The sequence below is a fragment of the Eriocheir sinensis genome, chromosome 26, assembly GCF_024679095.1.
Source record: "Eriocheir sinensis breed Jianghai 21 chromosome 26, ASM2467909v1, whole genome shotgun sequence".
NCBI lineage: Eukaryota > Metazoa > Arthropoda > Malacostraca > Decapoda > Varunidae > Eriocheir > Eriocheir sinensis.
In genome coordinates this window covers 6,273,971-6,289,615 of record NC_066534.1, presented here as the reverse complement: position 1 = coordinate 6,289,615, position 15,645 = coordinate 6,273,971, and the positions used below count along the sequence as shown (strand labels likewise).

General features: G+C 43.3%; 1 protein-coding gene across 3 annotated transcripts in view; it reads left to right on the top strand.

The window, feature by feature from the left end:
- The first annotated feature begins 1,399 nt into the window (after nucleotides 1-1,399).
- The window catches only part of LOC127003721 (CDK5 and ABL1 enzyme substrate 1-like), an 84,311-nt gene continuing 70,065 nt past the window's right edge, over nucleotides 1,400-15,645 (top strand). The window contains exons 1-2 of one of the 3 annotated variants that reach the window (XM_050870674.1): nucleotides 1,402-1,823; nucleotides 11,906-12,051. In XM_050870674.1, the coding sequence (XP_050726631.1) occupies nucleotides 1,489-1,823; nucleotides 11,906-12,051 (481 nt within the window). In that variant the 5' untranslated portion in view covers nucleotides 1,402-1,488. Of the gene's footprint in view, nucleotides 1,824-11,905; nucleotides 12,052-15,645 lie in introns of all 3 variants that reach the window. The other 2 variants (XM_050870671.1, XM_050870673.1) reach the window with 2 other exon arrangements.

Below are 15,645 nucleotides of genomic sequence, written 5' to 3'. Positions count from 1 at the left end.
TTTTGAGTTAAGGCCGGATAGACCGAGGATGTTTAGTGTTGAAGAAGGTGATAGCTGAGGGTTATCAAAGAATAGGGGATATTTGTTTGGAAGATTGTGTCGAGTGGATAGGTGGAAAACTGTGTTTTTGAGGCGTTGAAAGACACCAGGTTCCTCTTGCCCCAATCGGAAATAATAGTAAGGTCTGAGTCTAAGCGTTCTGTTGCCTCCAGTCTTGAATCGTTAAGTTCCTGTAGGGTGGGTCTTCTATTAAAAGAAGTTGAGTAATGCAGAGTGGAATCATCGGCGTAAGCATGTATAGAACAGTTCATTTTGGAAAGATCACCAATGAACAACAGAAAGAGAGTGGGAGATAGGACAGAACCCTGTGGGACACCACTGTTAAAAGGTTTAGGGGAAGAACAGTGACCGTCTACCACCGCAGAGATAGAACGGTCAGAAAGGAAACTGGAGATAAAGGGTTGGTTGAAAACCAATAAAACGACTACTCTTCCCTCCCAGTGCTACCAACTGCACAACAACTATAAACCATTTTCAAGATTGAGGCGGGAAAAAGATGAGGAGCTGATCGATCTCTTACTGTAAATATATGTGCCTCCCAAAATGGCGGGCCTCTGCGGGGCAGGTGACACTGACAGTGAACAGCTGATCGCTGCTGCTGACGTCACGTGCAACCCCTCTTAATCCTTGCTTTTTATAACAAAATTCTCAAATAATTCTATTACTGAATCGTATTTGCCAACTCAACAGCTGCCTAATTTAATTACATATCCTTAGCAATAAAAAAGCGCAAAATCTGACTATGAATGAATGCCAAGATTAATATGAAATGGTTTTCTAAATACATTTAATATGGAGAGAGTGAACCAGATGACCATTACGCAGTCATGACGTCATCGATGACGTTTCAATGAGCTATCCTCTTTTTGTCTATAATTCTTGCCTTAACCCTGCCTTACCCAAGGTCTGTTGCTGTGGTGAGTTTTCCGGGATGGGTGCTGTAATTTTTTATCTTATTATTAGAGGGCTAGACATCCGCGGCGAACTACATATTTTACATTTCATCCAGCATCCATATGACTTCTTTTTATGTTATAGGAAGGCCTCATATGTTTGTTGCGTAGTAGCTTGCACTGTGTTATGGGCGATCTTGTGTTCTAGCGATAAAACTCGCTATTTTTTTGTCTCAACATTGTAATAATAATCGCAGCTCTTACCGCAGATATTCCTTCTTGTCGTACTTTCATCCATAAGAAGGACTACCTATTTTGTTCATCATTTGCATGCCTGAAGACAAGGCAAGACGGTATATATAAGATATTACAGTGATATGGTTAAACCCTCGCGAAAATAAGTTCCTTTATATTTGATACTCACGTCCTTGCTCACGCGTGTGTGTGTGTGTGTGTGTCAGCTGGCCGCCCGTGCTCGCCGCCGCGCCGCAGGTCTGCCACCACCGCCAGTCTGCCAGTATCACACACAAGAAAGATGGCGACGGTCATGCAGCGGCAGAGGTCTCGCAGACGACTGGCGGCTCTTACATTTCTCTCCAACATTTCGTTGGACGGCACGCACCGAGACACCCGTCTCTCCCAGTACGGGGGCGGAGGCTTCCTCGGGAAAGTGCTAGACGTCCACAGCGATGTTCAGTCCGACAGAAATAAGGAGAACCAAGCTGTGCTGGGGAAGGAGGAGCAGGACAACTCAGTGCCCGCGACGAAGCAGGTGCAGGGAGTGCCACCCTGCCAGTCAGACGGCCAGATCTCCCTCAAAGATACAGGCGACACCACCGACAAGCCTCACGGGATACATTTTAGGGACAGGTAAGGCACCTGCCACAAGTGATGCAAGTAGGTGAGTAATGTTAGTGCGGGAACGGTATAAGAAACTTCATCCGAGGCCAAGACGTGACCTGTGTGACGGGGAGGAGTATGAACTGAAAGCTTCCATAGGTATGACAACACACATGGCATCTTGACAAAGCTGATGGTCTCTTGGCCTGGCTTATGTATGTTTTTAATTGTTTGATATGTTAAAACAAATGGCAAACTCTCCTCGCTGCTACTCTTACTGCAAAGGAAATAAACCTGACAAATAATGTAACTACTTAATAGCAAAGTTCACTAATGCTTTGGGAAGCTGCCTTTTAGACACAAATAACCTCTAAAGACAGTTCATTCCAGTGTAAAATTTGGTGATTGTACTAGATAGTTTTTTTATCATCAGAAAGCAGATACAAAAGCCACAACATAGTTAAATATCTGCAGTAAATTCACTCGAGTACTTTTGTAGCTTTCTTCCAGTGAAAAAAGTTATGTCCACTTGCAAAAGTATCATACTCTACCCATAAATTATAGTCTGAAATAAACTGCTCAGGATTGCTAAATAATCACCATTATGCCTTGCTAAGATGGTAACCCAGCCCACATATAATGGGTTAATTGGGTGGAACAACTGCCACAATCCTCCATAGTAATAAATCAAGTGAGAAGAAACTTCAAGAGGGTGGGCAACATAGCCCACGGGCCATATCCGGCCCATCAAGGCCTAGCGTCCAGCTTGCCACCATGCTAGGCACTAACATTGCAATCCAGCCCACGAAACCCCAGGAAAAAAATAGCAAAGGGAGGCTGTGGCTGAGTGGTTAGTGTGCTGGTGCCATGTTCAGGAGGATGTGGGTTCGAGTCCTGCCCACTGCACAGCTGCGATTTTTCAGTCACCGCCGATTGGCCTAAGACTACCCACATGCTGCCCTGAAGACTGTCCAGCAACCCGGACTCCAGATTACCTCTCTAAAGAGAGGTTCAAAGATGAGCTCAGGGGGACAGCATGAGTCAAGCAAGTTGGTGCAACAACAATCACTTACCTGTGCCAGAACAGGCTGGGCTGACCATCAGGCCCCGCCAGAAAAGCCTACAGGCGCAATAGGCAGAGATGTAAAAAAAAAAAAAAATAAATAAATTAATGAAAATTACAGCATCTGCTGGCAAATAATGTTCTCCAAGGCTGCACTTCTCACCTCACTCTGCGAGAGTTGCCAGGTCTGTCCTTTCAACCCCTTCGTTAATGGATTTCCGAAATGTTGTACATGCGTACAACATAACTAAAGTTTGGCTGAGGAACTGATGTTGTACATGCATACAACATCATAAGTTCAGGGTGTATGGAGCCTTACCAAAACTCGGTTCGGCATGTGCAGTAATCCCTCGTCTATCGCGGAGGTTAGGTTCCAGAACCCCCCGCGATAGGTGAAAATCCGCGAAGTAGTGACCTCATATATTTTTTATTATTCATATATTTTAAGGCTTTATAAACCCTCCCTACACTCTTACAAACCTTTCCCACACTCCTGTTGACCTTTCCCACACTCTTACAAACACTTCCTACGACGTTTCGTCGTTATGACGCGGTCCCAATAAATGATTCTATAATTCTTGTTTTGATTTTCGACATTTGCTTCGTAAATACAAACTTCGTGCAGGAATTAGTTTGTTGAGCGGGGTGGAAGAATACTCAGAGAAAGGACAATATGAGCGTAACTCACTTCCTTTATATCACAACTTGGTAAATACGGGGGAGGGGAAAGAGAGGAGAGGGACAGAGTGAGTCATGAAAAAATACCAATAGAGGATGTAAGAAGGGAGAACAAGGAAAAGAAGTGGAGGAAACAGGTAGAGATAGAGAGGATGAAAACAAGAAGAAAGGAGAAGGGTGTGGGGAGGGAGGGACAGTGGGGAGAGTCAGGTCAGGACTTTGGTCAGGACATGACCTGACTCGACATGACCTGACTCACTTTCGCCCCTCCCTCCCCAGATCCTTCCCATTTCCCCTTCTGTGTGTGTGTGTGTGTGTGTGTAATTCATCTCCTGGTCTGCTGTGGGTCTCTCGAGACAGCCAGCCATTCCCCTATGGAAGAGCACAGAGCTCATAGTACTGATCTTTGGGTAGGACTGAGACCACTCACACATTTCCCCTCTCATTTCCCCTTCTCCCTCTGTGTGTGTGTGTGTGTGTGTGTGTGTGTGTGTGTGTGTGTGTTTACCTAGTTGTAAACACACACACACACACACACACACACACACAGAGGGAGAAGGGGAAATGTGTGAGTGGTCTCAGTCCTACCCAAAGATTGGTACTATGAGCTCTGTGCTCTTCCGTAGGGGAATGGCTGGCCGTCTCGAGAGAGACCCGCAGCAGACCAACAGGTGAAAAAAAAAATGCAGAGGGAGAAGGGTGTGGGGAGGGAGTGGCAGAAGAGAGTCAGGTCAGGGCTTTGGTCAGGACATGACCTGACTCACTTCTGCCCCTCCCTCCACACACCCTTCCCATTTCCCCTGCTGTGTGTGTGTGTGTGTGTGTGTGTGTGTGTGTGTGTGTGTGTGTGTGTGTGTGTGTGTGTTTATATAATCTAATGGGGAAGGAGAAAGGGAGGAAGAGAGTGACAGAGTGAGTGATAAGGCTAAAGATAAGAGGGTGTGAGAAAGGGGGAAATGAGTGGAGGAAATGGAACAGGAAAAGAAGAGAGGTACAGAGGGAGGGTCAGGTAAAAGTGAGGTAAAAGGGAGAGAGAAAAGGTGTGAGTGGGAAGGAAAGAAAATAAAAGAAAAACTGGGAGGGAGGGGAAAGGAAAAGAAAAGAGAGGTAGGTAGGGAGGGTCAGGTAAAGGTGAGGTAAAAGGGAGAGAGAAAAGGTGGGAGTGGGAGTGAAAGAGATTAAAAGAGAAAAACTGGGAGGGAAGGGAGAGGAAAAGAAGAAAGAAATGAGAAGGAAGGAGAAAAATACGGGGACGGAAAGGGTGAAGAAAGAAACGAAGTGGGGGAGGAGTGAACCAGGGAAAAGCCTAACGGCGCAATAGGCCGTGATGGAAAAATTAAAAATAGGTGGGTGACGTTGGTGCTTATTTAGGTGTGTTCCATGTTGATTTATAGTTTTCATTTTTTTGGCTTGAAAATGCTTAATTTACTGCAAAAATATTTAAAATAGTAAATATATAAAAATACCCATAAACCGCAAAATCTCGCAATACGATATGATTTAAAAATCCGCAATACAGCGAGACCGCGATAAGTGAACCGCAATATGGCGAGGGATTACTGTATAGGCAAGCCCTCATATTGTGGCCTATGGCATCCATGCAGTGACTTCATGCCATCCCATATGGCACTCTAAAGAGGCACTAATAGTGCCAACTACATCCATTTGTTTATTTGGGGTATTTTAACTTTTTTTTATGTTTCTATATACATACCTTTGTCTGTATCATATAAAATATACTATGTTGAAAAAAAACCTGCTGTTGGCACCTAAGCCATGCAGCCTTGAGTGGCGGCCTTGCCAGCCCCTCTCAGTTGCCTCTCAGTACTCGTCACACTCGCATTACTGCCCGAGGCTATCTCAACCATGACGTCTCCTGCCTGTGATTCAGACGATGGTGTAGGGACGGAGTTTGAGGGCTCGGACGATGAGGGTACACAGACAGACATTACTGTTAGCGATAGTGATGAGGAGTACTTGCTGGAAAATGATCCTGATGTGAGAAGCAGCGAGGAGAGTGGGGTTGATGAGTCAGACATGGCTACCGAAGCGATGCCAGCACCTCCATAACAGCTTGCAGGTGCTGCTCCAGAGTTCGTAATTTTCAAGTTGCGCAGATAGAAAAATCCAGTTCGGCAGGTGAGGGTTAGCGCGGGAGCGGGGGTGAGTCCCGGTAATGAAGGGGTTAAAGACTGTCCTTTTTGAGATCTGGTTGTCCTATTTAACCCTAAATCAGTCAACCTATGAAATTGCAACAATTATGATCGACGTGTGCCAATTGGAGTCACAGTAGGAAAAAAATAAAAATAGAATATGAAAACATGCTTCATTCATTCCAAATTGCACTGTGGTTCAAAAATAAGGCTTCTATACTGCCACTGAATAGCCAGGAATAAGTACTGATATCTCCAGGGTGTTGTGACTTTGCTTATCTGTCTATTTTTTTAGCTAATGGTGATAGGTAGTAGATTATGCATATTATTATTATTATTATTATTATTATTATTGGTGTTATTATTACTACATTTTTTTATATTATTTTATATTATTATTATTATATATTATTATTATCATTATTATTATTGGTGTTATTATTATTATTATTATACATTTTTATTATATTATATATTATTATTATTTTTATTATTATTATTATTATTATCTTTATTATTATTATCTTTATTATCATAGTATTTAAAATAAAAAAAATAATCAACTTTTTATTTTTCCTATACATACTTATACACTTAGCTGTGTCAGGGCACTCCTGGGAGGATGCTTTTGGGAGTAGACTAAGATGTTCATGATTTATATCATAACACAGTGGGCAAGTCTTGTGAAAAGGGCATCATTTAGATTCTTTTGGTGAATCTAGTGGCTTGCCCCATAGGTCAGTTATGACTTGAGCCCATATGGGGAGGTTAGTTGGGATTTGACCCAGGATCAGATTTGGTTATGTCATGTCAAATTAAAATAGCTTATGGCAATATTAGGCTATTTTATCTGGGTCGTGATCTGTAGAGTCCCTTGATAGATAGAGTCCCTACAACCTAAAATTTGGACGCCATTATTGGCCCTGTTTTCGCCACGCTTTTCAAACGCTAGCACACGCTCTCTTTTGTATTTGTTTCACAGCTATACGGGTCGTCCACTGAAACTGAGCACACTTGTGTCAAACCTGCACACCTTCCCCTAACAGCCAGGAGGGAGCCAGCATGCAGCCAACGAGCTTTAGGAAAATAAATAAGAGACAGTTTGTGTCTACACTAACAGGTGTCGCCAACCCACCATTACGTCTCTTATTTATTTTCCCAGAGGTCGCTGGCTGCTGGCTCCCTGTTGGCTGTTAGGGGAAGGTGTGCAGGTTTGACACAAGAGTGCTCAGTTTCAGTGGACGACCCGTATGACTGTGAAACAAATACAAAAGAGAGCGTGTGCTAGCATTTGAAAAGCGTGGTGAAAACAGGGCCAATAATGGCGTCCAAATTTTAGGTTGTCGGGACTCTATCTATCAAGGGACTCTACAGATCACGACCCAGAAACGGGTTACACTAAATGGAAGACGATAATAGTGTATGCCCTTACCATGGCTCTCTGCAAGAGTGAATCTATTATCTGATCTGTTTTGATCCATATAGCATTAATTTTTAACTTGTTTTCTTGTTTATCATTAATTTATGGATGGTAAAAGGGAATAATATTTTATATTATGGATAAACACAGTCAAGAGATGAATTTAGACCTCATTAAAACTATTATAATCACAAAAATAGCTGTCTGCAAAATTGCTTGATTTGGAGATCCATTCTGAATTGGAAATTTTTTGTGTGGAGTGACAAATATAGCAATTGTTTTGTATTACTAAGAACTACATATTTACTAGTTAAAGGGATATCATCATTCAAGACAGACAACTATTTTGTTGTGTTTTGCCATCTTTGGGTGATAATTTTCATTGCTAATTTATGATTTTGCCATACTTGCTCTTCCACCTTAAATAACAGTCCAGTGACAATTCAAGTTTGGAAAAATGTAGGTTCGGGGTATTCTAAAGAGGAAAAGGTTTTACTTTGGTCCTTGCTTCTTAGTAAATGTAATGTCTTATTTTTTTTACGTATAACATCTTGTTCATTAATGTCCACAAGCTTACTGGAAGAAAGGGGTAGCTACCTTAGAAACTATAGGTGTGTGCTAAGAATTATTGTTGGAATTTACATTGAAAATGTTGCCAGGTGTGCTCATGACAGGGCTGTAATTTTGGCAGATTTCCAGGGGCTGCTAGAAGGCATCATAGGTTCATGGGGTGGGAGGGTAAGAGCGGTGAGCGAAGTGAGCATGCACAAGTGGGGGAATTTTTTTGAAAACTGAGCACTTTTAGGGGCATTTTAAGGCCAATATAGAAAACATTGGGGGCTATAGCCCCCCTAGCCCCCCAGAAATTATGGCCCTGTATGATGATTTTTTAGAAGTAGTTATACTAAAATAATACAACCACCACTGCCAAGAAGAAAATGGTGAAGGTTGTATCTCCCTTGCTGACACGTCATCTGTTTGTTTACGTGTAACAGCTGAGCTGTAGCAGCTGCTGCTGCTTCTTTTTTATTTTTTTATTTTTTTTATTTTTTTTACAGCAAAGGGATATCATCATCAGTTCAAGGGCGTAAAGAAAAATATTAAAAAAAGCCCGCTACTTACTGCTCCTGAATAGAGGTCAAAGGAGTGGCCAAAAAGAGAGGTCAATTTCGGGAGGAGAGGTTTCCTGATGCCCTCCTTTTGAAGGAGTTCAAGTCGTAGGCAGGAGGAAATACAGATGAAGGAAAATTGTTCCAGAGTTTACCAGCGTGAGGGATGATAGAGTGAAGATGCTGGTTGACTCTTGCATAAGGGGTTTGGACAGTATAGGGATGAGCATGAGTAGAAAGTCGTGTGCAGCGGGGCCGCGGGAGGGGGGAGGCATGCAGTTAGCAAGTTCAGAAGAGCAGTCAGCAAGAAAATATTGATAGAAGATAGAAAGAGAGGCAACATGGCGGCGGAATTTAAGAGGTAGAAGACTATCAGTAGGAGGAGGAGAGCTGATGAGACGAAGAGCCTTCGACTCCACTCTGTCAAGGAGAGCTGTGTGAGAGGAGCCCCCCCACACATGAGATGCATACTCCATACGAGGGCGGACAAGGCCCCTGTAAATGGATAGCAACTGTGCGGGGAAGAAGAACTGGCGGAGACAGTACAGAACGCCCAGCCGCGAGGAAGCTGATTTAGTAAGAGAAGCGATATGAAGTTTCCAGTTGAGATTTTGAGTTAAGAATAGACCGAGGATGTTTAGTGTTGAAGAAGGTGATAGCTGAGTGTTGTCAAAGAATAGGGGATAGTTGTTTGGAAGATTGTGTCGAGTGGATAGGTGGAGAAACTGTGTTTTTGAGACGTTGAAGGACACCAGGTTCCTCTTCCCCTAAGGGCTTCGTGGTGCAGTGGTTAGCACACTTGGCTCACAATCGAGAGTGGAAAAATTTGGGCCGGTTTTCCGATACCCTACGCCCCTGTCCACCCAGCAGTGAATGGGTACCAGGTATTAATTGGGGGTTGTGTCCCATCTCGTGGGAACTGTTCCCTTCTCCTATAATTCCTTCCCCCTCCTGTCTCTCTCCAGCATATGACCACAGATGTTGCGCCGACTAAACGAAACTTTCCAACTTTCCTCTTGCCCCGATCGGAAATAATAGTAAGGTCTGAGGCTAAGCGTTCTGTTGCCTCCAGCCTTGAATCGTTAAGTTCCTGTAGGGTGAGTCTTCTATTAAAAGAAGTTGAGTAATGCAGAGTGGAGTTATCGGCGTAAGAATGGATAGGACAGTTCGTTTTGGAAAGAAGATCATCAATGAACAACAGAAAGAGAGTAGGAGATAGGACAGAACCCTGTGGGACACCACTGTTAATAGGTTTAGGGGAAGAACATTGACTGTCTACCACAGCAGAAATAGAATGGACAGAAAGGAAACTGGAGATAAAGGTACAGAGAGAAGGATAGAAACTGCAGGAGGGGAGTTTGGAAAGCAAGATTTGTGCCAGATCCTATCAAAAGCTTTTGATATGTCCAGCGCAATAGCAAAAGTTTCACCGAGACGGCTAAGAGAGGATGACCAAGAGTCAGTCAGGAAGGCAAAGAGATCACCAGTAGAACGCCCCTTGCGGAACCCATACTGGCGATCAGATAGAAGGTCAGAAATGGAAAGGTGCTTTTGAATCTTCTGGTTAAGGATTGATTCAAAAGCTTTAGATAGACAAGAAAGTAAAGCTATAGGACGGTAGTTTGAGGGATTGAAACGGTCACCCTTCTTAAGCACAGGCTGTATGAAGGCATACTTCCAGCAGGAAGGAAAGGTAGATGTTGACAGGCAGAGGCGAAAGAGTTTGACCAGGCAATGTGTCAGCACGGAGGCACAGTTTTTAAGGACAATAGGAGGCACTCCATCAGGTCCATAAGCCTTCTGAGGATTGAGGCCAGAGAGGGCATAGAAAACATCATTATGAAGAATCTTTATAACAGGCATAAAAGAGTCAGAGGAGGGATGAGCAGGAGGAATATGCCCAGAATCATCCAGAGTGGAGTTTTTAGAAAAAGTTTGAGAGAAGAGTTCAACCTTAGAGATAGATAGTTTTTATTTCCCGTTTCATATTTTTGTAACCCAATTTTTTATAGAAAAATCATTCATAAGTAAATGATTCACATTCTATATGTTGAAGCCTCTTGAGTAAAAAAAGAAAATGGTGGACAAATCGTGACTGCCACAAAGAGAGTGTCCGTTGCTTAACTTGTAGTTAATCTTTAAGATGTGATGCTTAAATGTGCCTTACAGAGTGTGGTAAAAGTCTGGGGCAGTTACTGAATATTGATGATTGTTGGACTGAGCATGGTAAATGTCTAGGAATGGTGCAACAAAAAAGCCTAGGCACTGCCCCAATAAAGTGAAACATGAGGCCAAAAGGTAGGACAGTTTTGGGTGAAGAGGTGTCTTGACACTTCTCTTGGAAGAGAACATGTTGTAGGCAGGAGGAAATACAGACAAAGGAAGGCTGTTCCGGAGTTTATCACCGGAAAGGATAAAAGAATGAAAATACTGTTTAACTCTTGCATAAGGGATTTGGACAGTACACTCAGCCCCCGATTTAACAGACCCCAATTTAACGGATTTCGGATTTAATGGACCACAAAATCTCAACGGAAAAATACCCAGCAACGGACAGAATGTCCATTGCTGGGTAGATTTGTCCGTGTGACACCGGATTTAGAAATGTCAAAACCCTAAAATAACAAAAGAAGAGATGGAAGAAAAGAAAGGGGTCCCGTGCAACTTGTGGAAAATAAGAATTGGCAAATTGAGAAGCCCAAACCCATAATAAACACAGCCACACACACACACACACGGGCCCCGATAAAAATATCGTTCAGGTGGCGCCGATGCAAAGGCCACGCCGCCGACACTCATCATCATCATCACCATCATCAGCCGCCTGTCAGCTCTTCGGGCCCAGCGCGCGGGCGGTGTGGCAGAATGAAATGTCCGGGTTGTCTGGATGCCGTATTCACTGCCAGACGTGTGTGGTATCACCCACTTCCTGTATTTATCGTATGTAAGTATTTTCAAGCAACAGACCACCCTTCCCCCCTTTTAATCCATTAAATCGAGGGCCGAGTGTATGGGGATGAGCAAGAGCAGCACATCGAGTGTAACGGGACTGTGGAAGGGGGAGGCATGCAATTAGCAAGTTCAGAAGAGTAATCAGCTTAAAAATATTGGTAGAAGATAGAAAGAGATGCAACATTGTAGCAGAATTTAAGAGGAGTGCCTCCTATTGTCCCTAAAAATTGCTTCCATGCTGAAGTCCTGCCTGGTCAAACTCTTTTGTCTCTGCCTGTCAACATCAACCTTTCCTTCCTGCTGGAAGCACACCTACTTTAAGCCTGTGCCTAAATGGGTGACTGTTTCAATCCCTCAAACTACTGTCCTATAGCTTTACTTTCCTGTCTTTCTAAAGCTTTTGAATCAATCCTTAACCAGAAGATTCTTAAGCATCTATCCGCCTCTGACCTTCTATCTGATCGCCAGTATGGGTTCTTTCAGGGGCGTTCTACTGGTAATCATCTTGCTTTCTTAACCATACCTTGGTCATCCTCTTTTAGCCGTTTTGGTGAAACTTTTGCTATTGTCTTAGATATCTCAAAAGCTTTTGACAGTCTGGCACAAATCTTTGCTTTCTAAACTACCCTCCTACGGATTGTATCCCTATCTGCCACTTTTGCTGTATATATGTAGATGATATATGGGTGTGTATTTATATGATGAATGGTCCTACAGTGAATTTATATTTCCTTCAGAACCAACACCGGCACTTCTGAGGGAGGGGATCGCTCTGGGGCCCATCGCAAGCGCTCGACTCACCACCACCACCACCACCACCTTTCTCTTGTGGAAAAAGCTCAATGTTTTAGTAGCAATGAGAGCTTAGGTGGCCCTCTCCCAAGTAAGTACCTCATTATGTTTACCCTCAGAATCTGTCCTGAAGATTTATTATCTACTGAACCCTCACCAGTTTCACGCTTGCTTTGTTCTGAAGGTATATGGTAGCGCTAAACTCGAGGATCGCGAAAGCCGGGGTGTTGAACACACTAAAAAAGCACTTATTTTGTTATGGCCTGTGGAGCAGCTGACTTTTTCTTGCACTTTACACCCTTGTTGTCTCAAAATATGTACCTTTAAAAAAGGAAGAAAATGGGAAGTGAGAACAGGTTGTTTTGAAGCTGCAGCTGAAGGCAGCTGCCTTACGATTGGCTGATAGTTCTGAAAACACGCTTGTGATTTGCTGTGAGTCTGATGACGTCATCGATGGTGCTCACCCAACCAGTGGACTCGCTGCCTTAACCCCTTGACTACGACCGGGCCAAAACAGCGCCCCGCGCCATATCCGGGATCGCCACACACACTTAAAGTTCACCAACATAATCTGTTCGTGTCAGTAGTTCAGTTTTTATGTCAGATTATACTTCAATTGTAGGAGGGTAAATAAAAAAAAAAATTAAATCCATTTATTAATACATGAAAAAAGTGGTAAATTTTAGTAACATTTTAGTACCGCTGAGGCAAAAAAACATGTTATTGCGCAGTTACTGATGCCAGATGTGGTACCACGTTATTTAACCAGGGTTAAGGTGGTGTCACACTTACCCTTTTCCTCCGACAGTTGAGGCTACGGGTTGCCCGTATGCACAGCGCTACAGTATTAACCAAAACACAATGGAGTTAGGTCTCTGTTATGAACTAAGAAGCTTTGTCATGCCAACTTTTTTGGTTACAACTGATGATCAGTTGCCAATTTGTCAACCTGTAGCCGTGAGTCACGGAAATCACACACATTGTAATCAGAAGTTGTATGCCTCAAAAACTCAATTTCTCTACATGTCAACTCTACACTTCCATTCAACTGTCCCTATCTTCAGTAGCACCCAGCTGTCTTTTTCTACACTAAACATCCTCAGTGTATCCTTTGATTAAAATCTTAATCAGAAACCTCTTATCTCCTCTCTTACTAAGTCAGTTTCCTTCAGGTTGGGCATTCTGAATCATCTCCACCAATTTTTTCCCCCTCAACAAGGATCTTGTCCATCCTTGTTTGGAGTATGCATCTCATATGGGAGGGGGGGCTCCACACACACACAGCCCTTTTGGACAGAGTAGAGTCAAAGGGTCTTTGTCTCATCGACATCCCTCCTCTTACTGATAGTCTTCTGCCTCTTAAATTCCACCGCAGTGTTTCCTCTCTTTTTATCTTCTGTCAATATTTTCATGCTGGCTGCTCTTCTGACCTTGCTAACTGCATGCCTCCACCACTCCCATGGCTCCGCTGCACACAACTCTCTTCTCTAGCTCATCCCTATACTGTCCAAATCCCTTATGCAGAAGTTAACCAGCATCTTTACTCTTTCATACCTTTCACTTGTAAACTCTGGAACAGCCTTCCTTCATCTGCATTTCCTCCTGCTTATGAATTGACCTCTTTCAAGAGAGGAGTATCAAGACACCTCTCCACCCAAAATTGACCTCTCTATTGGCCACTCTTCTCTACTTTTAACCCTTTTGTTGCTAAACGCTCGCAGCGAGCACTAAAGTAACTTGCCAGTGGTGCTAAATGCTCGCTGCAAGCTCCAGTCGTACTCAAATTTCCCGCATATGAGAGTGTTCCAACACTATTTCTCACCCCACAGCATTTCCAATTCAGTGGGTTTTCCACAAAATTTGGTGGAAAATCATATCAGCCTAGAGCGAAAAAGCGCAGAAAATCTACAGACAAGCAACTGGTGGATGTTGTTGACCAATATAGTGACATTTTTGCATAGCTTCACCTATCACATGACTGATATTTTGACCAAATGGTTGTAAATTTTGCAGCTGGCAATACTGCCCTGCCAGCACCCCATCATCAAGAGATCTACTCAGTATGTTGCCTTACAGCTGACTGTCCCACTCGCATAAATGTATGTCTTCACAGGCAACACCCCCTGAACGTGCCTGTACATTCGCAGGAGAGGCTTACATTACCAAATCTTATAGATCTTGGTCTCCTCTTTCCAATGGTGTTTTTTTTTTTTTTTTTTTTTAGCTGTGATGAATAGTTTTTGAGATACAGAGGTTAAAAGAGTGAGCACTAGCGTTACTTGCTGGTGGTGCATAAAGCTTGCTGTGAGCGCCAGTCGCACTCACAGCAAAAAACACCCCCTGAACGTGCCTGTACGTTCGCAGGAGAGGCTTACATAACCGAATCTTATAGATCTTGGCCTCCTCTTTCCAATGGTGTTTTTGTTTTGTAGCTGTGATGAATAGATTTTGAGATACAGCGGTTAAAACAGATCCCCTTCCCCCGCTGGGGTGCCCGAGCGTGCCTGTGGGAATAGTCTTGTTGCGAGCGCTTAGCAAGGAAAGGGTTAATAGGAGGGGTGCTTAGCGGGCTTTTTTATTTTGTTTTGCCATTAAGCCGCTTCCTTTACTGTAAAAATAAAGTCCTGTTTATCGTTAGTGTAGTTATGAATTCTGGGAGCACTTCATTTGGTCCATCAGCCAAAATTTTCCATTAACTACAATGGATATTCTTCAGTAACAAAGAGGTTAAGTTGGTACTGTATAATGTTAGGGAGGCTCATGATTGTACTATACGTATTTGAGCTTGGGTGGTGATGAGCAGCATCAGCCACTTTTGTTTTTAATACTTCAGGCACTTAAAATGTTTCATTCTATAATGCAAATAGCTATTTTTTTAACCCTTAGAGTACGGGTGGCAATACATTTCTCTGGATGGTGTGCACAGGGAAAATTTAGACATTTAAGAGGTGGAAATGGTGTCTTTCTTCTTTGCAATAATTGTATATTCATCTAGTATAGATGCTGGTGTAATAAAACTTCTCTCCTAATGATAATAAAAAAGTTATGACAGCCGAAAATATTGCTCATTTTCTCGTGGCTGTGACGCGTCGCATGGAAACACCCCACTTGTTCTCTCTCTCTCTCTTTCTCTCTCTCTCTCTCTCTCTCTCTCTCTCTCTCTCTCTCTCTCTCTCTCTCTCTCTCTCTCTCTCTCTCTCTCTCTCTCTCCTTCCCCCCCCCCCTACTTGCCCCTCCCTCCTCTGTCAATGTCATTACCATAGCAGTCATCAGAGTCACTGTCACTTTGATTCGCCCGCGCTCTACTTCCGCCCGGAGCAGAGGAACTGCTTGATGCATCACGAGACATGACAGATGTATTCAGAACAAAAGTGGAAAATGATCTGTGGCCTTCAGCAGGGCGCGCGCTGAGACGAATGAGAGTGTGTACGGATGCCAGATACCTCCACCATTTTTCTGAGTCAAGAACTGGCGGTATATATGAAACGTAGGGAGCGTTGAATGTGATGATTATATATACGATCCCCGTACGGGTGGGGCGTGTGCTAGCGCACTTATATATATGATTACCGTAATGTAAGGGTTAATTGGTAATTGAATGATCAAATGAGTAATAAAAATTGGAAGCTTATATCATCATCATTTAATCGACGCCTGCTCCTAGGAGCTCCCACCAAGGGGTGGC